Source organism: Galeopterus variegatus, unplaced genomic scaffold (assembly GCF_000696425.1).
Source record: "Galeopterus variegatus unplaced genomic scaffold, G_variegatus-3.0.2 Scaffold2476, whole genome shotgun sequence".
Classification (NCBI taxonomy): Eukaryota; Metazoa; Chordata; class Mammalia; order Dermoptera; family Cynocephalidae; genus Galeopterus; species Galeopterus variegatus.
In genome coordinates, this window is record NW_007728587.1 from 250,348 (window position 1) to 271,125 (window position 20,778).

General features: G+C 45.0%; 1 protein-coding gene across 1 annotated transcript in view; it reads left to right on the forward strand.

Annotated features, from left to right (window-relative positions):
• The window catches only part of LOC103597966 (aromatase), a gene marked incomplete at its 3' end in the record, with an annotated part of 44,684 nt that overhangs the window by 1,105 nt on the left and 22,801 nt on the right, over positions 1 to 20,778 (forward strand). Inside the window, exons 2-5 of the mRNA XM_008581855.1 lie at positions 9,264 to 9,266; positions 15,095 to 15,107; positions 16,435 to 16,617; positions 20,449 to 20,599. Coding sequence (XP_008580077.1) covers positions 16,473 to 16,617; positions 20,449 to 20,599 — 296 coding nt within the window. The remainder of the gene's footprint in view (positions 1 to 9,263; positions 9,267 to 15,094; positions 15,108 to 16,434; positions 16,618 to 20,448; positions 20,600 to 20,778) is intronic.

Here is a 20,778-nt window from a genome sequence, read left to right on the forward strand (position 1 = left end):
TGAGTCCAGAATGATTTATGTGGGGCCCTCACTCCCCACCCTTCCCCTGCTGCAGTCATGGGTGGGTGCCATGGTGTATCCCTTCCTGCCATATATACACCAAATCCCAATCCCTCAGGTCAGGAAAGTGGGCTGAATAACCGACCACTGGCTACCCTTTGATTTCCACAGAAATGGGAGCTTCGGAAATATAAGTTATTAAGCCTGCTTCTGGTTTCTTTTGTAAATGGAATCTGGTGAAGTTTTCCTAAGACCTGAAGATTAAGACATAGCTAAGCCTAGCAGATTTTATGCTTCTATTTTTTGTTTTGGATATTCCCTGGGTGGGGTGGAGGGCTGGAGAGCAATGTTCTCTGTTGGTGGGCTGTACAGATGCTTCTTCCAGGAAGGCCCATTTCCGATTCTGCCATGGCGATACAGACACACAACCTTGCCTGTTAAGGGCTTGTTGGTGGAAAACATTAACTCTGAAGTCTGGTTCCATGTGAGCAAGGCTAGGACTCCCATAAAGCTGGGCAATGATACTCTGAATTTAGCTGAACTCTTAGGGCAACTTTATTATTTCTGGGGCTATAATTTTCAGGAGAATGTTTCCCTCGGTGTGAGAAAATGACTGCTTCCCACAGAACTGGCAGGCGTGTGAAAAGAGAGCTCTTTGGCAAATATGCTGCTCCTCCATCCTTAAAGAGTTTTTCACCTCCAGGGCACTTGTCCAGAAGTAGCCTCACTACCTAAATCCTGTCCTAGCAAGTAGAAGGCTTCCTCTGTACCTCCAACCTGATTTCTTATGACCACTGATAACATCTTCCGTGGTGAACTTGGGATCAATAGTAAGCAAGTCACAACTTCTGTCTCAACTGAACTTGGGCATCAGGGACAGTTTCCATTCCAGGGAGTTAAGGGCTTCCTAACTTTCAGCAGTGGTGTTGATTCCACTTCTGAGGAGTGGGGCACCAGAAAGCCTCCCCTCCCTATCTACTTGCAAGCATAACAAACTGAAAAAGAAATCTTTTCTCAAATATTCTGTTGAGTAAAGATTCCATTGGCTTACTTACACTGGGTTTTTACAGAGACAGGGATCCCTCTTTGTTCCCATGTCTAAGTGACTTTAATGAGAGAGGTTAAAAATGTTAATTCAGGCAAGTCCACCTGCATCGGGGCTCCCTTCCTTTCATTCCCCCATACCTGACAGCTCAAGAAACCATGTGGGCATTTACTGCTCAGCTGTTCCAGAGACCCTCAGGAAAAATAGTGTGTGCCCCAATTACTGGAATAGTGCCTGCTTCAGTTGAAAAGAATTTTTTCTTCTTTTGGTAAGAGCATTGTCTTCTTCACTATCAGGGCCTCTGTACTCACTGTCCCCTCTCCCCAGAATAAGTCACCTGCGTGCCATTCCTTCTCCTGGCAAACACTCATCTTTCAAACTCAGCCTAAGGGGGCACCTGATCTTGTCTGGGGGCTCTGGTGGTTTTCTGTTATATACACCCATAGGACCCCACAACTCCCTTTGATAAATCTCACCTCATTTTCATAATTACTAGTTCAAGGCCTGCCTTCACTACTGGGTCATGAGTAGGGTCTAGAGACAGGACCTTGTCTGCTGTGTTGCTCATGCCCCCTCGCCCAGCATGGTACCTGGCACAGGAGGCCCTCAGTGAAGGGATGGATTATTTGGGGGAATGTGTCTGGTTGACTGGCTGTTGCAGTTTGGAGCCTTGTAGGGAGACCTGGAATATTGACCTGGGGTTGGAAATGCTTTCTCTCACAAGCAACACTAGATGAGGTAGAGTGAGCATCAGGCAAAACTCTGCCTGACATTTATATCACTTTATAGTTTATACAGATGTTTCATCTACGTTATCTCAGTGCAAGGAAGGTACTATCATCTCCATTTTACTGGCAAGGAAACTGACGGCTCAGAGTGGTGCAGTAACTTGCCCCAAGTCACACAGTAGCGGGTAGAGCTGGAGAGTAAATTATTCCCCACTATGATACCATTACATTAACAGTATAATGTCATAAAAACTATAGCACTGCTGATTGTCTTACTTCCAAGTTCTAGTTGGTCATAGATCGTTCAGAGCTTTTTTCAAACTGTCTCTATCACTTATTGAAGATTTGCCCATTGCCTCTTTGCAAGTTTACCCTGCCTTGTAGAAATTTTGATTATTTTACTGGATTTCTCATGCCTAGCCAAAACCTCCCATGTCCTCTCTTCTGCCCATTCTCCAGGGAGCCGCCGTTCCATGTTTGCATTTCCACTGGCTTCTCTTTCTTCCAGCCGGGCCCCCGCCCTCCGCGGCTGGCCTGCATTCACTCTTCTGGGTCTCCAGGTGTGTCTCTTCATTACTCACCCCTGGGGCCTCCCATGTGTAGTACATCCAGCTCTGGATCCCTCCTCAGGTGAGAGCTAGAGCACCTTCTGACATCAGCCATGATGCTTTTCTGTCACAGGAACGGACCTCAGAGCCATGTGACTGATGAGTAACTAATGTGTCAGCCAACTGCGTGGCCAAACAGGTGATTCTCCTCGCAGCCTAACTGCTCCTTTCAAAGATGTCACCAAGACATCACCAGAGCCCCTTCCCTGGAAGTGCTGTCAGAAATCTGCAGAGCCACATGTTTAGTGTCGTCAGGGGACTTCCAGGTCAAGATGGTGGACTGAACACATGCTCCAGCCTCAATTTCTCACCCCACATCTCTGGAATTGATGACAAGATATTTTAANATCACCAGAGCCCCTTCCCTGGAAGTGCTGTCAGAAATCTGCAGAGCCACATGTTTAGTGTCCTCAGGGGACTTCCGGGTCAAGATGGTGGACTGAACACATGCTCCAGCCTCACTTTCTCACCCCACATCTCTGGAATTGATGACAAGATATTTTTAAAATCCACACTGAACTGTAAATCAAGAAGGGGAACCCTCCCTGGGCCAGAAATTCTGGAAGCACAAAACCTGATGGCATCAATCTGATAAAGGAAACAGATCAAAACATACACAGGAGAGAAGAGTATTCCTACAGATGCGGGACAAAATCCAGGAGGGCGCCACACCGAGAAATAGTGGGTTATGAGAGCAGGAGGAAACCGGGGCAGCCAGCAGGTTGGGGAACTGGCTTCAGGAGTTCTTGTCCATCTCCCTTCCCCTTTCCAAGCAGCAACTGCAGCGGGGACTCTGCCCAGAGAAGCTATGGAGGTATAGAGGGTTGGAGCTCAACACGCAGAGCATGCTCAAGCCTAGAAGCCTGACTGCCAACACATTCTGACTAGTGGTGTGTCCCACCCCTTCCTCAGTCTTCCTGAAAACAGATTGCAGTACAGCCTTCAGAGGAACATTTGCCCTGTCCTACTCCTTCCCCCAAAGGAGGGCAAACGCAAGCAGCCAATGGGCTGACGGAGCTTCAGCCACAAACATGAACACGTAATTAAGAATCACCAAGCATTTGATGAGTGCCAGTGCCGTGAAAGGAAGTCACAATCTGTAAACAATCAGAAGCAAACAATCAGAAGCATTTACACCCGAGGAAAGAGACTTACTGATCAATCAAAACGGGACTCTAGAATACCTTGAATTGTTAGCATCAGAGATACCAGNTTACTGATCAATCAAAACGGGACTCTAGAATACCTTGAATTGTTAGCATCAGAGATACCAGCAAATATTGCATTATTAAAAAAATGAACAGATATGAACATTAATATTTTGATTTTTGGAGTAAAAATGTGAATGGATGGGCTGAAAATACAAACAGATTACAGCTAAAGAGGTGGGGGATTCAATCAAGGAACTATCCCAGAATAAAGCACAAGGAGAAAAGAGATGAGATGTCTTACTGATCAATCAAAACGGGACTCTAGAATACCTTGAATTGTTAGCATCAGAGATACCAGTAAATATTGCATTATTTAAAAAATGAACAGATATGAACATTAATATTTTGATTTTTGGAGTAAAAATGTGAATGGGTGGGCTGAAAGTACAAACAGATTACAGCTAAAGAGGCGGGGGATTCAATCAAGGAACTATCCCAGAATAAAGCACAAGGAGAAAAGAGATGAGAAGTATAAGAAAGCAGATAAGAAACATAAAAGATTGATCCACAAGTCCCAATATTTGTCTAATCGATATTCTAGGAAGGAAAAACAGCGAGAATAGAGGGGAGGCAGCATTCAAAAAAATATTAATCAAGAATGTTCCAGAACTGAAGAGGACTGCCTGAATTTTCAGTAGTAAGAACAGGTCACATATGGATATCTCAGTGGGGCTAATTCTTCACGCACTGAAGAGAGACTTGATTTGGAAAGCAGTAAAAAGGTCATTTGAAACCAAGTATGGTAGAAAAGATGGATAATCACACTCAGTTCTTGTTGACAAATTGATGCAAGTTAAATTAGGTGAAAATTTTTAAAGTGTTTGCAAGGCTCATAAATTAGTTCTGCAGATGCCTGCCTCTACTGTTAGCACCCACAGGCAGTTTAACTAGTAATGTTTGCTCCGTTTTCTCAAAATTTCCACCAGTTTCCACGTAGCCCTGCATAGGAATGCATGAACGACTTAGAAGCCAGGGGTCAACTAAGAGAGCTGTGCCTCTCCTGCCTCCTGCCCCGTCATCCGTACCCCACTTCAGCTCCACTGTAGGTGTTGATACTCCCCAGCCTGAATCCAGCTCCTTCAGTCTTAGCTTGTGTATGCATTCCTACCTCCACGGATTTGCAAAACCCTCTGCTCTGCCCACCATCAACATCCCAGCCACATTTCAAGGCCAAGAACAAATCCCACCTTTCATGCGAAAGCTCCTTTGACCACATCTCTGTGCTAATATCTCTGTGTACTTGTCACCGGTGTCATGCTTATTAGTTTGTCTCACTGGCTCACAGGCTGTCCTAGAGCCAAGAGAGTGTCAGACATTTCTGTTGTGCTCTTCTGAGGACACTTTGGGCACCCACTAAAATGAAAATATCCCCAGGAGGGAGAATGAGTTGAAGGATCGGTCCCTGGAGACTAACTATTTTGCTGAGACAATTTCCTCTGACTCGGGGGAGGAAAGTGGATGGATCGAAAATGTGGGGAAATGACACGGAAAAAGAAATGTGGGTGAGGAGGGGCACTGGAGGCAAGTGTCAGCTGTTCCGAAATTCTGTTTGGGCCACCTCCGTGTCTCTCACATGAATCCCAATATATTGGTGACAAGAGGGTCATAGAATCACAGAACTATAGACCCGAGGGACCTTAGAGACTACCCCTCTGCCCAGACCTCTCTGGGTACCCAAGAGAGACATGGTGACCTGCCCCAAAGCACACAGCTCTTTAGTGACCCCAAGAGCACCACTCTAGTACAGAGACTTTGTTCCTTCTAGCTATTCCCAGGACTGTCCATTACTCCCTATGCTCTCGTTGAAGACCAAAAACTAAAAATAACTTTTATTAAACTTATGCTATGTGCTAGACACTCTAGAAAGCATCTAACATGCTTAATCTCATTTTGTCTTCATAATGAACCATATCAAGAAACACTATTATTTCCCCCATTTTTCTGATGAAGAAACTGAGGCAGAGTAGCAGCAGTGAACGCAGGGTAGAGGGTCCACCAGAACCCAGGAAAGCAAATGGCACAGGGAGGGAACAGGAGCAGCTCTGAGTTTCCTGTTCATTTTTTTCTCATTCTCTCAACCTGCAATGGCCTTCCCATAGCTTGATGTCTTGCAGACTAATGCTCCTTGTTCAAGTCCTGCTCACGAAGCCGTACCTGCCCTTCCCAGCATAGTTGCTTTCTCCTCTCTTCCCACGGTTGTCTATGCCTCTCTGGTCGATCACTCTTGCACTTATAGTAATATGGGTGGCTCTGTCTTGCCCAAATTAACTCCTCAAGAGCAGGGACCTCAGTTTGCTATATTCCTAGAGCCTAGAACAGTGGCTGGGACATCGCAGGTTAATTGAATGTTTGGAGTGAAGACAGTAGCCTGCACATGCATGTGCACTGCAGGAGATGGGACCCTCCAGGGCAGAAGCCCAGAGATCCTATGAGCCTTGATGCCTATGGCGGGGCTAGAGCCCATGGCAGCCATGGACAGTGTCAGTCTGAGGTGGGCCACAGATGGGCTCTGACATGTCCTTCATTCTCCCCTTAAATCTTTCTCACTGGTTCCATAGGTTGAAGGATCTACCACCTTATCATCAAGCCTTCACCTGTAGACTTGGTATCCAGTTAAAATGGAAAATCTCCAAGAGAATTTCATTTGATTACAACCTGGAAACAATGCTCGACTAGTCAGTGAAGGTGGTTTTGATCTGGAAAGGGCCTCTGGGACATTGGACCCCTGAGGCAGAAGGTGGAGAAAGGAACTGAATCCAGCAGCTATGAGTCCTGTGGGTTGGCCTCAGGGGGCCCAGGAAACCAAAATTGTATTCAAAGCATTGCAGATTGATTCCTGTGTGTGATTCTCCAAAGTGAGATTCCACAGCTTTCACTAGATTCTCAGAACGGGGCTGGGGCTCTAAAGAGAACGAGGACAGCTAGAAGGTGGTCAAGGCTGCCATCTGCTCCCCACGGGCACCTCTGGCTGGCGTAAGCAATGCAGAAGAAAAGAGCTAAGGAAGAGGAAGAAGGCGGAGGCACTGGGGAGGGCAGAGTAGGCAGCAGCTAAGACAAAGGGGAAGAATGTTGGGCATCGGATACTGCCCTAAAGGGGTCACGTGGCCCAACCCCCTTGTTTTATAGATAAGGCAAGGGAGGTCCAGAGAGGTTAAGTAACCCCAACACTTTGGGGTCAGCCGGTGGCTCCCTTGCCAGACAGTGGCCCTGCTCTAGGACATCTCTGTGGCCTCACAGTTTGTTCATTAAACAATAGATAAGCTCACAAGGAAAGGCCAGCAATGCTGCCATTATCTGACTGTTTGGGTGGTGACTACGGGCTACTATGTTGCTGAAACTTGGCATTTGGAATCACAGATAGGGTAAAGAAAACATTCCTCTGGGGAGATGTGAATGTATCATTATTTGATGAACCCAGGCCTAAAAAACTTAAGATGCCAACCGTTCCGTTCATTCATTCACTTCAACACTTACTGAGCACACACTCGGTTCAAGGCACTCATGGCAGCCTCCATGGGGCTACAGAGAGGAGCATGAGGTGAGTCCTTGCCTGGAGGAATGGTGCTGTGGTAATGGTGGAAGACATCTCCCTGCAGAGGCAACTGGCTGTTCTGAATGGTGCAGGGGAGGGGTGGGCGGTCATTTCTGCCCTTACGAGAGTTTATCATATCCAGCTAGATAAGCAGAAGCAAGGCCACCCGGGACCCGAGTGTGGTAAATCTTGGATAACAAGACTGAGGTATGGCTCTGGATCTTGCCTCAGAAAGAGGTTCAGTGGCCTTTCTGGCTGCTGGCATCTGGGATGCCCTCAGGATTGTGTATCCACTTGGGGACCTTCTGTTGTTGCTAACAAGAGTCATGGAACCACACACTCCATGTGCCACAGAGGAATGACAAGCAACAGCACTGGTGATGGGCTCTGGAGGTCTCACTTTAACCCTTCCCTCAGCATGCTGAGGTGGAGAGAACTCACTTCCTCAGCCAGGGCTCAGGCAGCCTTGGGAAGTGAATGAGGTCACAGAGCTGGTTGGCCACAGAGCTGAGACTTGAACTCAGGTCCTCTGACTCCAAATCCTGCTCTTGTGATGCTTTCCCTCCTCAAGTTAAGAGCCCACATTTGGCTGAAAAATTCCACTACCTTATCCCCTCTGGGGCCAGGCAACATGCCAGGTCTTATATAATTGAATTGAAATGTGCAGTGGTGGGGAACATCTTAGAGAAACAACTGCTGCTGCCAGAGTGATCCCCAGCCTGGCCCTTTCTGCCTCCTCCATAAGACAAGGTCAGACTGCTAGTGAGAAAAACTATGGTTTGGCTGTCAGGAAACCCCGATACCATAGGATCTGAGGGCCCGTGGTGGGCTTCTGGTCCTAAAATATTCCACACACTTTGTCTCATGGCCTGAAATGCCTTTATCGATCAAGGTCTAGGCTTTTAAGGCAGTCACTGCTGACTGTTTCAAAACAAACTCTCCCTAGAGACTATGTCGCAGACAGCCCATTGGGAAGAAAACAGATTAGACAGTGAGGGACAAGAGGCACCATCAGAGGGGCAAGGATGAAAGCTTGGGAAGAGGTGCTGTGGAAACCTGCCCCCTGCCCCAGGCCTGCTGGTGGTTGGCCAGCAAGCTATTGCAAGAAAAGAGCATTTCCTGGACATGCATTGAGCACCTCCTGTGCCAGGTATTGTGCTAGAAGCCATGGGACCTCACAGACGAGCAAGGAAGCCCCAGCCCTGCCTGATGGACTCCCGTGAGCTCTGGGCCTGCACACTCATGTGTAATGTGGGTTTCGGCACCATATGCCTTTCATGCACTGGCAAGAGTCTTCCGTACGTGGCTGAAACCTTAGGGGCTGAGGTCGCTCAGTGCTACCTCCTGGGCTTTTCACTCATTCCACGCTTATGATTAGTCAGGACTGCACCAGGGACTGGAAGTGCAGGGTAGACAAGACAGTTGCCCTGAAGGCAGTGCAGGCCAAGCACACATTTATCCATCTGGGTTTCTCTTGTTGCTTCCTATTGTCTCTTTCCTGTTCTAGAACAAGGCATTCCCAGGGAATCACTTGGAAGCTTTCTGGGAAGAACAACCAGAACCTCCAGTGTCATGACCCCAATGCCAACATATGGAAAGCAGATTGCAGAATGTGTACATGGGTAAACCTTGCCTGCTTTTAAGTGACCATTGACAAGTGACCTTTCTTCTCTAGATCTCATATAGCTGGTTCACTTTTAAAAGAAGAGAACTGCGTAATTAGAAGATCTCGGTGTTTCTTTCCAGCTCTGATACCTGTTTCTTCGATGTAGAAGTTCACGGGCAGCTCCACCTGTCATTCTAGAGAACTGTGGTTCCTTGAGATGTCCTGGCTTATGGCACCTTCTGCTTGCTTGCCTTACTGCCTCCCCTGTCTAGAAACAGAACCGAATGTAGCACCTTGCTCAGACAAGGTCCTTAATAAATGTTTGTTTAATGACACCCTCCAAGACTCTGATTTATACAGGCTCTTGGTAGTCAAAGTATCCCAGTGCCCACGTCAAAGAGAAAAGGAGGACGGGTATTTACACCAGGTGAGAGATGGCTCAGAAAAAGAGAGGAGGAAACAGATCTCCCCTGGGAGGTTGGTGGGGGAACTGGGTGAGCAGGGAGATGTGGAGGTAAGAAGCCATCAGGCAGGATGTCTGTGGGTCAATGAGGAGTAAGTCTCTGCGTAGAGAAATAATGCTGGATGAGGATGACGTTGGAAGCCATGCAGCCAACCAGAAGCAAAGAAGGGTTTTTAGGAGAGGATTGATGTGATGAAAACTGAGTTGAAAACAATCTGGCAGCAGTGTGCAGGGCAGAGAGAAAGGGAAGGTCTGAGAGGTGGGGCTCCTGAGAGGTTACCACGAGAAGAAAAGCTGCACAAAGGTGGAAACGGTGCAGACTCAGGCGATGGGTTTGTAGTGAGCATGTGTGAAGACCTGGACACGGTTCTAGAAGTGGGATACAGTTGTGCAGGAGAGACACAGGTCCCTGTCCTTGGGGAACTCCCTTCTAGAAGGAAAAGAAACAGGAGGAGGGATATGACTTTCAATGAATCAATGTCCCACTTTATTCTATAAGGAGTTTGAAGAAACTTACAAAAATACATCCAACTCAGAAGGATAAATATAAATGATTTTGTCTATTGTCCTTAACAACATCCTTTCTTTAGATAAAACAGTGGGTTTCATATGGCTGATCTTATTATGTCACTTAGACTCAGCCTATGGCTTGGCACCAAGCATGACTAAACAAAGGCAGTTACAAAAATGACACAAATGACTAGGTCCCAGCATACAGTTTCTTGAAGGTCATGGCATTTGATTCAGATCCTGACTAAAGGCTGCAAATAGGCTGGAATCTCCAACGGGCTCATGCAGAGATGTTCTGTCTGGCATCACGCCACATACTTGGCAAGGAGGGCTGTGCTCTGTAATAGGCTACAGCCAGTCCATTGCCGTCTGCATTCATGTCACCTGTGTCGCCGTTGAAGTCATTAGAGCTTGGGACTGCCAAGAGAGGATTGGGGGTCCACCAGGGATCCCTGATAGATTTTCTACAACAGAGGCTTTTGAAAACAATCGGAAATTAGAGAGTTCAAGGTGGGGTGATTTCTGGCAAGGGTCAAGAAGGAAGGTATGAATTTGTCAACTGACCACTGAGAATATGCTTTGATCATGACAGAGTAGATAGAGGACTGGGTTAAGGTACATTATGAAAATTAAGACATGGGCCAGAAGGTAAAGGAAATTCAGGGAAGTACCTTGAGACAGGAATGAGACATTTTTAGGGAATAGCCCTAGAACTTTGTGATAGGACATGGTTAGGCTTAGGTAGGGAGGGATATGGGTAGAAAAGTAAGGGGAAGGGGGAAGTGAAAAACACCAAGATTTTGAAGTTGCATGACTGGGTTAATGCTATGTAAGAAGGTCGGGGTGATGGGAGGAGGTTAGAAGGAAGTGACAGATTGAGTTTTAGACCTAACTGTGGAGTAATGATGAAATACCTGAGTGATGGTGTCCCATAGGCAGCTGAGGCTTCAGAGAGGGAGAGGACAAGCCAGGAAGGGAAGAGGGGAGGACCCATGCCGAGGTGAGAGCTGAAGACAGGAGAAGCCATGAGGAGTTCTCAAAAGGAGTCCAAAGCATAGAGAGCAAGCACTTGGGCTGGGGACAAGCTCATGCTGAAGGAGGACTAAGGACAGGTGCGGAGGGATAGGAAGGGACAAGGGGGAAATGGAGAAGCCTGTCACCAGCAGCCGTAGGAGGAGACACACAAGGAGGAGGACAGCCAAACGGCTCCAATGCCATGGACTGAGATCGAGAACAAAGATAGAGGGGGAAAGGTACAGACTGGGCAGTAGAAAGGTCATATGTCATCTCTGAGGGACTGGTGGGGCAGAAGCCAGGAGATAAGAGGAAATGGGTAGGAGGGAAGCAGAAGCAGGGAGCATGGGGGGTTCGTTTGGAAGAAAAAGAAGCTAAGTTGCCAAGAAGAGAGGAAGGGGTGGAGGTGTAGAAGGAGAACAGAGAGGCTGGCATCGCAGAAGCCAGGAAAGGAAACAGGTGTGCAGTGAGAGGAGGCAGAAGAGGTAGCTGGGCTAAGAGTACACACTTTCAAGTCAGACAGGTTGGTGTTCGACTCCCCGTCCACACTTGCTTTGGCTCTTTGAGGCTCTTTGAGGCTGTGTAGAATGGAGGTATAGCGTGGCACACATTCCCCAAGGCAGTCGTGATGATGCACGCGTAGCAGCTCACAGAACACTCCAGGTGACAGTGAGTCTAGTGCTGTAGCCAACAAGTCTTGTCTGCCCTCTTCAAGGGACCATGACACTATATCCATGTTGTTTATCCCTCTTGTAAAACAGTGATAATAGCTGTTGTAATCTCAAAAATTACATATCTTTTTGGAGGTTCATGCCTTTTGGACACACTCCACCTTCCACCTTCCTCTGTCTCTTAGTCGTTATTGTAACATCGCAGCCATGCCTCCTTGTTAGTCAAAGATGCTGGCACTTAGCCACAATCTGCTTCTTCTGGTCTCCTGCCACCCCTTGGGCCACTCCTCCTCTGCCTTCTCTGTAAACTTATCTTTTCTTCTCAAGTTTATCCTCCTCTCCACTGTCATTAAATTTTGGTATCCCTCAAGACACCCTTCTCATGCTATGCAGTCTCCTTGAGTGATGTCTCCCATCGCCCAGGACTTCACATCTGCCCACATGTCAATGACTGCCTTTTGCTCAGACCTCCCTGCTGAGTTACAGGTTGTAATCCAGTGCCCTGATAGACATCGCCACTTGGATTCTCAAGATTTCTAAAACGTAAACGAGCTTCCCACACCTCAAAAGTGATCCTAGCTCAGAGATTGACACCACCGTCCTTCCAGGTGCATAGTCTGGAAACTTAGGAGTCAGATTTAACACATTCTTTTCCCCCTGTATCTTTGGATTTAAGTCATGACCCAGTTGGGTCAATTCAAATCCCCTTAAAGTCCTTCAATGACAATGGCTTCTCATTGCTCTTAGGATAAATTCCAACACCTTTACCACAGCCTACAAGGCTTTACGCAGGTGTCCTCTCCCACTGTCTCCAGGCCCAGTGCCCCCCACACTGGCCCCTGCTCTCTGAGCCCCAGCTCACCAGCCTTCCCTCTGTTCCTGGCTGATCCTTCTTTCTGCTTATTATCATGATGCTCAGCCCCGGCCCCGGGCCCTGGGATGGAGATCTCTGCAGCCTCCAGCTGCAAACCTCCCTGCCCCCGACTGGATGCTGAAGGAGGGCTAAGAACATGTGTGGAGGAATAAGAAGGAACAAGGGGCGGGGGGAGGAGAAGACTGTCACCAGCAGCCACAGGAGAACAGACACAAGAAGGAGAATGGCCAAATGGCTCCAATGCCACGTTCTCACTCACTCGCAGAACCTTTCACTAAGGCTCTATGCCTCCCTTTCTAAAACACTGGCAGTCCCTGGGGACCCAGGTCATGTCTGTCTTGCTTCTAGTGGCAGCCCTAGGAGTCAGCCGCCTATGGGGACTCAAAGCAGAGGGTGCAGCAGGGAGAATCAACATGGCTGGGTTGTATTTCTCCAGGGTTAGGCGTGTGAAAGAGGGATGTACCGTTGGGCTGCAGAGAATGAGAAGGAGGCAGGTTTGGACCCTAGCCGCTGGCCCCAGGATGGCTGGGTCTGTCTCCCTGCTGGACAGTCACCTCATGCTAAGGTAGGATTTAGTAGAGTCTGGCCAGTCTGGGCAGCACTTCTGCAAAGCCAGGGCCTGCCTCCCTTCCCTGCAGAAGGTCAGGACTGTACCAGGACATCTGGGAGTCCCTCCTGGCCCTGTTCCTGATCCCAAGGTCATCAGGACACTTAGGCTCTGCTGTGACCCTGCAGGCCTTTGCTTGACTCGGGCTGAGGACTTTGGGTATAGGACTGGCATCTTCTTACCCTGAGGTTAGCGGGGCAGTACGTGAAGTTGTTAGTCAGGACACCTGGGGCTCCACACAGCACGGGAGCACAGGCATGGTATATCAGGTGGTCAGAGCCCCTGCTTGGTGCCAGGCCCAGCATGGGATGCCTGAGAGAGCAGAGACCACCCTACAAATAACAATGGCAGGACTTGAGGAGATGACCTCCAGAGTGCAGTGGCGATCCAGGCATTTGAGATGACCATTGAAGGCATGTAGCACTTGAGGGCCGTGTGTGTGTGTGTGTGTGTGTGTGTGTGTGTGTGTGTATGCATGTTTGAGGGGAAGGGGGCAGTATTACTGGCAGAGGAGACATATAAGCAACTTCTATGAAGTTCTAAGACCTTTCTATATTCCTGCCTGTGTGGCCCATAAGAATGTTCTACTGAACAGGAAAACCAATGTGCAATGAGGAGAGAACTCAAAGGACCTTTCCAGCTGTGGCATTCGGAGATCCATAAAGCTTAATCCTTTAATGGGAATCATTCTAAACAGCCCAGGAATGAACATAAATGATTGAAAAGTCCCTGAATGTAGGGACCAAATGAATCCCATATAGGGAGCAGAATGGCAGGATTAAGAGCGTGGGCTGTGGAGACAAACTACCTGGGCTCCAATCCCAGCTCTGCCACACACAAGCTTGGTGCCCTGGGGCAAGCTACTTAACCTCCCCACACCTCTGTTTCCCCATCTGTAAAATGGGGATAATCATACTCAGCTCACAGGGTTGTCATGAGGAGGAATGGCTTAATATTTGTAGCGTGCTTAGAACAATGTCTGACATATAGCAAATGTTTTCTAAGTGTTAAAAAAAATGCTTATCCTGTTGGGTCTTTAAAATGGTGCTCTTGTGGGGGGTCTTTATGGCATACTTTTGAGAAAGATGGGGAACCAGGCTTCTTAGCCCTGTTAGACATTTAGACATACAGTCTTCATTCACTTTGCATGGAAGTGCAGGACTGTAAACATGATCATGCACACCGAAACTGTGCAAAGCAATCTTTTTTTTTTTTCCTTTTTGTCTTTTTTACTGACCGGTAACGGGATCGCAACCCTTGGTGTCGCAACTGTACCGGGGACCGGCAATGGGATCGCAACCCTCGGTGTTGCGCCCACACCGCGCTCAGCCAGTGAGCGGGAATCGGTTTCCACATGGGATCCGAACCCTCGGCGGGAGCGGCCGCCGCACTCCCAAGCCCATGCAAAGCAATCTTAACCAATAGAAAAATTATGATTATTCCATGGCCTTTAACATTTTTTGTCAAAACATAAAAAACTCTCTTACTGTAGGTTGTAAGTATATAAGGAAATTTTTAAAAAAATAGTAAAACAAATATTTTAGTACACGGTAACTTAAAACATTAGAAACAGTGCAAATTTTAAAGTGTTTTTTGTTTTCTTTTGTAAAAGAAAGACTTAAAACTTAAAGAGTATTTGAACAGCTCTGGCCTTGTTTTTTTTCATGATACTGAAGGAGCATTTTTCTTGTACTCCTTTATAAGTTTGCATCAGCTTACTTATTGTATAATTGTGCTGTCAATGTTGTGAGATATCACTGAGAGCTCCTTTACTGTGAAATTTTTTGCTGGCATCACTTCCTCCGGGACACCTTCCTCCTTTTTGTCTCAACCACTTTCCTCGTTTATACTTCTAACATTGGTTTCAGGTGTCATTGATATAAATAGAAACTTCAAGGGCCCTGGCTATCAGAAAGTCACATAGAGCTTACTCAGAATGAGGCCAACTTCCTGTTCGGGAAATTAAAAACTTAAAAAAGACTCAACCTGTTAAAAGTAGCCACTCATTAACAAAAGAACTGGGTGATAGTAGACACTATGCTGACTTTTCGGTCTCCACTTATGTGCATTAAATCACAACAATAATACCTCCCAGCATATGTCCAGGCATTTTTGGTGCCTTGCACTTGAGTATTAATGACTATTTAAATGGTGGAATAATAGAAAGAATCAGCAAAATGATGAAGCAACTGAATGAATTCAACTATATTGTGAAATTTCTGTAGTTTCCAGAAGTCGGTCTTTGCTTGAAAGTTTAAGAGCTCGTATAGATGAGGGGAGAAATATAATTATGCACTCCTTGGGAGTCTAATGAAAGTTATGGCCTCTCCTCACAAGTGCGCATGAGCAGAAACATTTAAAGCAGCATTTCAAGGAATTCATAGAACCTCTGAAATCCAATTAGAAGTCCTGACTGTGAATCTAGAATTTTACTACTAGGTAAAACCCAACCAAAGTCTGTTTCAGAGCCATTGCAAGTGCCCCAAACTTCTTCTTTCTAAGAAAAGGCAAACCTTGGTGCATGTCATCTGCCACTGGAAAATGCATTTAATGGTGACTCTTTCCTCACTCTACAGGTTTATTTATCCTAAGCCCCTTTAGTGGCAAACTACCAACTCTCTTCTGAGAGTAAAGGTATTACAAAACCTGGCTGAAAAGATAGATTCAAAAGCACATTGTTGAGAAACACAGCAGAACCAACAGATCAAACTGAAGATGGATCATCTTGCACAGGAAATTAGTGCTGCTGGGATGAGGTTGCTGTGTGGCACCTGAGCTATTGCTGGTGGCACCCTGCGCTGCCTGTCCTCTCTTCCTCCCTCCCTCCTCATTCCCTTTCTTCTCCTCTCTCTTTCTTCTCCCTCTCTCCTTTTTTACCACTCCCACTGACATGAGCCCTGTGGACACTGCTTAATCCAGCCTGTGGTGCAGGAGATCTTAGATCTTTATTAAAGCCACTAGATTAAAAACTCTACTGAGTTAGTCACTTTGAATTCAATAGACTATCTAGTGGGAGGCTCTGAGAATACCTCAAGGGTGCCCAAGAAACTCATCCTTGCTGTAGAAACTCACTACATGGGGGAAGTAATTATCTTCAAGGAAGAGGTTGGGGGATTGCTTGTTTTTGTTTTGTTTTATTTTTTTAATTGATTTGGCTTCAAGGGAAGAAGATTTCCTAAACAAAATCTGCTGATGAAGTCACGAAATGATTCTACCTCTGGAATGAGCTACATTTTCCCATATTTTGGTAAGAAAATTGTCTCTCAATTGGGAATGCACGTCACTCTACCCACTCAAGGGCAAGATGATAAGGTTCTATCAGACCAAGTGTCTAAACGAACCTGAGACTCTACCAAGGTCAGAAATGCTGCACTTCAAGCCAAAAGATCTCTCTTGGGCTTGCTTGTTTTGACGTATAACCATGAATTTGTCTTGCCTAAATGTCCAATCACATTATAAAACAAAGCGCTGATCTCTACACTACAGCATCCTCTGAAGCAACAGGAGTCATTAGAGGATCCTTCCTGGGGATTCTCTAATTTTTCTGCCCCTTTGATTTCCACAGGACTTTACATTGTTCCCTCTGAGGTCAAGGAGCACAAGATGGTTTTGGAACTGTTGAGCCCAGTGAGTTATAACATCACCAGCATGGTGCCTGAAGTCATGCCTGTCACCATCATGCCAGTCCTGCTGCTCACTGGTCTTCTTCTCTTGATTTGGAATTATGAGGGCACATCCTTAATACCAGGTAAGTCAGTCATTTATTTCTGTATCTAAGGAGATTGTTTACTTGGGCTTTTGGTCCATGTCAGTAAAGAAAATTTTGCTAAAGGACATAAAGCAAACCTGGGAAGATCTCTGAAGACTGCAGCCATGTTAGCAAATGAGAATTTAGATGAAAATCTTTATAACAATTATCTGCACATTTTAAATGAAAATATTTTTTAAAATTTCTTAGAAAATCCCTTCCAGTCTGCCCTCTGCTTTGGTAAATTAGACTTGGCACTAATTCCCATTAAAACAAGCCTGACATGGGATGGGGCAAGGTAAAATTCCAGGGTTTTTGTTGTTGTTGCTGTTAATTTTAAAAATAGATTCAAATTCATTCCAGTTTTGCTCTGAAGATGTCTCTGGAATGCCTTCTAAACACCTTTCCATCTCCCTCCCATTGGGCCTCTTCCACACCCTCTTCCTTCCTTTACTTATCCCTTCTCTCTGTCCCTCTTTTGATTTTATCGTATTCTTGGTGGTGTAGTGATGTGGTACCACCATAAGGGTTGAATGGGACCTGGCAACAAGAGAAGAGCGGGGACAACTATGGTTCCCTTGGAACATCACACACTGATAGAATCTTCAGCAAGGTCTGTGGCTCAGTCAAAAGTAGAGAGGAATATAATTATCCAGATAATTCCAATAGAAAACCCTACCATTTCACCACCAATGCTAGAATGATCAGATATGAGATTAACTCAGAATTTATCAGAAATTTCAGACTGTTTCCTTAGCTTTCAGTGAAAATTCCTCATGACAGACACCCACTCCCAATTTCACAAGCTATCAGAGGAGGCTTTATTTCTAGAGCACAGCTATCATGCACCTCTAGCTGTGGAGGGCCTTGTCTCAGTGTGATTCTGAGTCAGAGCGTGGTTCTGGTACAAATTGCCCTGTGTCTGGATTCTTCTTAAAATTTTCTGGATAATTGCCCATCTCTCTGTCTGATTCAGCCTGATATTTCAGGTTACATTAATGCCCAATTTAATGGAACATTTAGTTAATTTTTTTTCTCTGCTCCCTGACAGAGTCATCTCCTGAGGAGGAAGGCTCAGAGCCGGGGGATGACTTCCACGTTCTTTAACCTGAACTCTCTTCCCCAATACTGCCCCTTCCTCACTGGGTTTCTCCTCCCCCTCATGGGCTCCTAGGTCAAGGTCAATGAATTACAGGTGTGTGTGTGTGAGGAGGGGCAGGTAGCATGCCTTTTCCTCCTCTTCCTCATTTTCAGGCCATATGGTATTGACTTAATTAAATGAATACTCATGGTTTTATCACCAGTTCAGGGGCAGGTAGCATGCCTTTTCCTCCTCTTCCTCATTTTCAGGCCATATGGTATTGACTTAAATGAATACTCATGGTTTTATCACCAGTTCTACTGCTGCTGCACATTTGGGCGTCTCTCATTTGGGGCTCTTGTGAACAGTGCTGCTGTGAACATGTGTGTGCTGGTTTCTCTAGGGTATAAACCTAGGTGTGGAATGCAACCACTTCTTGATCAGGACAGCTGGTGAGAGGTCCCAGCTGTTGGCTTCCAGGAAGCTGTCTCCACACAAAAATGCAGTGAAGTATTTACTGCTCCTTTGAGGGTGTGAAAGAAGCTCCTGCAATCACTGCATGCCTAGATAAGTGTTCTCACATCTAAGCAGCAGCAGAGAGCAGTTTCGTGTGAATGCAATCAGAAGATTTCCCTAATATTTTACCAAACTTTCTACCCTCCTAGGGCATTCTTCTTTCCAGCTGGGGAGAAGGGGGCATAAGATACACATGTAAATGAAAGGATCACATTGTGTTATAATTATTTGATTTTGTAACTATTTTTCACATACTCTCTCTCCCGCCCTGGGACTCTGATGAGGACCATTATGCTTATCATAACATATCCAGTTCCTAACTTGGAGCTAGAGTCTGTACCTAATAGGGTCTCAGTAAGTGTTTGTTGGGTGAATTAAGCTGACATACAATTGATCACTAAAGACCCAAAACTCTGGTTCTCTTCTGGTTAGAACACTCAGGTTCTCAACCTAAGCACAGGCTTTATCACATTCGCCCTTTTTCAATAGATACAAATCTCCATGGTCATATCCTAAATTTGTGTGGTGATTCCCAAATATTAAGATTTCCTATATGGCAACAAACTTTTAGATAAAAGATGAAAAGTACAGTTTTTAATTTGTATGTCTTTGTTTCTCTTGGGCCTGGCATATTAGGTAAGTAAATGTTTGTTGAATAGTCTATTTGCAAATAACTAGATGTTTTGCCTCATGGAGACTAAATGTATGTTATATGACATTTTTCTATTTTTTAATCAAAATGTAAATACAACCTAAACTACCCTAAACAAGAATGGCATTTAAAACTTTATCCTTTATATTACATGTACATACCTAATTAATTTTTAAAATGTATTCAGGAAACATTTATTCAGCATCTACAATATGTCAAACTATAACTGTCCAGCAAAGTATTTTATTATCATGCTCATTTTAATTGATTAAAGGTTGCTTTACCTGATGACATTGTTAGGAAGTACATATTTAGTCAATTCTGCTTGTTTAAATCTTTTTATGAACAGAATGGGATTATTTTAATATAAAGTCAGTCATCTATATAAGATAGTCTTATTAAAATAAGCATAAGATTAAAAACACTAACAATATTTTGGTTCTATAGATATTAACAAAAATCATCTCTGTAAAGAAAAAAGAGCTGACAGTCTTGTTCATATTAAGTCAGCTATGGCAAAGTAAAAGACTAAAATTGTATGCTGCATTTGGGAAAAAACATCAAATTCAGACGATTCAAGCAAAATCTTAGACTCTCTGGATTATTTCACAGCTCTTGCCCATGGGGTGAACATTCTGCCTTATACAGTTAGGCATGCTTTGGCTTCATAACTATTTCATTGACAGAATGGTATTAAAGGAGAAAGATTTAGAAAAACTACTACTTTACAATTTAATTCCTAAAACCATTCCAAAAAATTTTTATCTGACTTTTTACCACCACTAATACAATCAAGCTACCAAGTTTGTTCTCTGATATAAGCAACATTAAATTCCCCAGTTTTCCCCTGGATTTATGTTTTTGACAATTCTGCCAGTCTACATAAGCAAGGACGCAACTGGTCACTGCTCTCGACTAAACCTAGATCACAGGACTCAAACTCTAGTCTAGACACTGAGTAGACTCAGTGCTTAATTTCTCAATTGTTAGCTTTATTTTGCCTAGTCAAATTTAGCTTAAGATTTCTTTTCTTAAACTGAGTCCTTTTTAAGAAATGAATGTTCTTAGATTGGACATTATCTTTGCAGGCCTTGTTTCTCTCAGTTAAAAGAACTACTTTAAAACTGCCACCCAGGTCTAATCCTCCGAATTCTGTCAACTGAAGCATTCAAACCAAAAGTTTTCAGACAAAACCAGGGAGCCAAACAGATCTGTCAGCTTGGCACTTGTCATGGTTTCTAGGCTTGTTACCAGACAGATCAATTGACTTGTATTTGAAACTCACTGACGCTATTTAATGTGGGAAGAAATTAGCACACATACCCCAGTTTATTCAGACTGAAATGATTGAGACCAAACGGAATAGTACTAGTGTGGATACTGAACTACTTTTTACTCACAGAGGGGTGAAGAGCCTCACGTTAAGCTTCTCTTGTTTTAAATCACTTTATTAGTGACTCACAGATATATCAGAAGTTGTAAAGAACATTTAAATGTAAAAGAACAAAAACAGTAGTAACATAAAGCAGTTGCTGTTTTTGGTGTTGCTGAGATGCTGATTGTGATCTGATGACTTTCCTAGGTCCTCGCTATTGTATGGGAATTGGACCCCTCATTTCCCACGGCAGAATCCTGTGGATGGGGATTGGCAGTGCCTGCAACTACTACAACAAGATGTATGGTGAATTCATGAGAGTCTGGATAGGTGGAGAGGAAACACTCATTATTAGCAAGTGAGTCTGTTAATAATCGGAGACATGCTTTTTAAATCGAGGCCGGGTTTTTTTCCCATTTAGAAACAAATTAATTCTGATATCTTGGTGTCTTTGTTTCTAAGGCTATGTTTTTTTCACCACCGAAATGAAGGAGAGAAATTCCCAGGTAAAAATCTAACACTGCAGACAAACAGAAT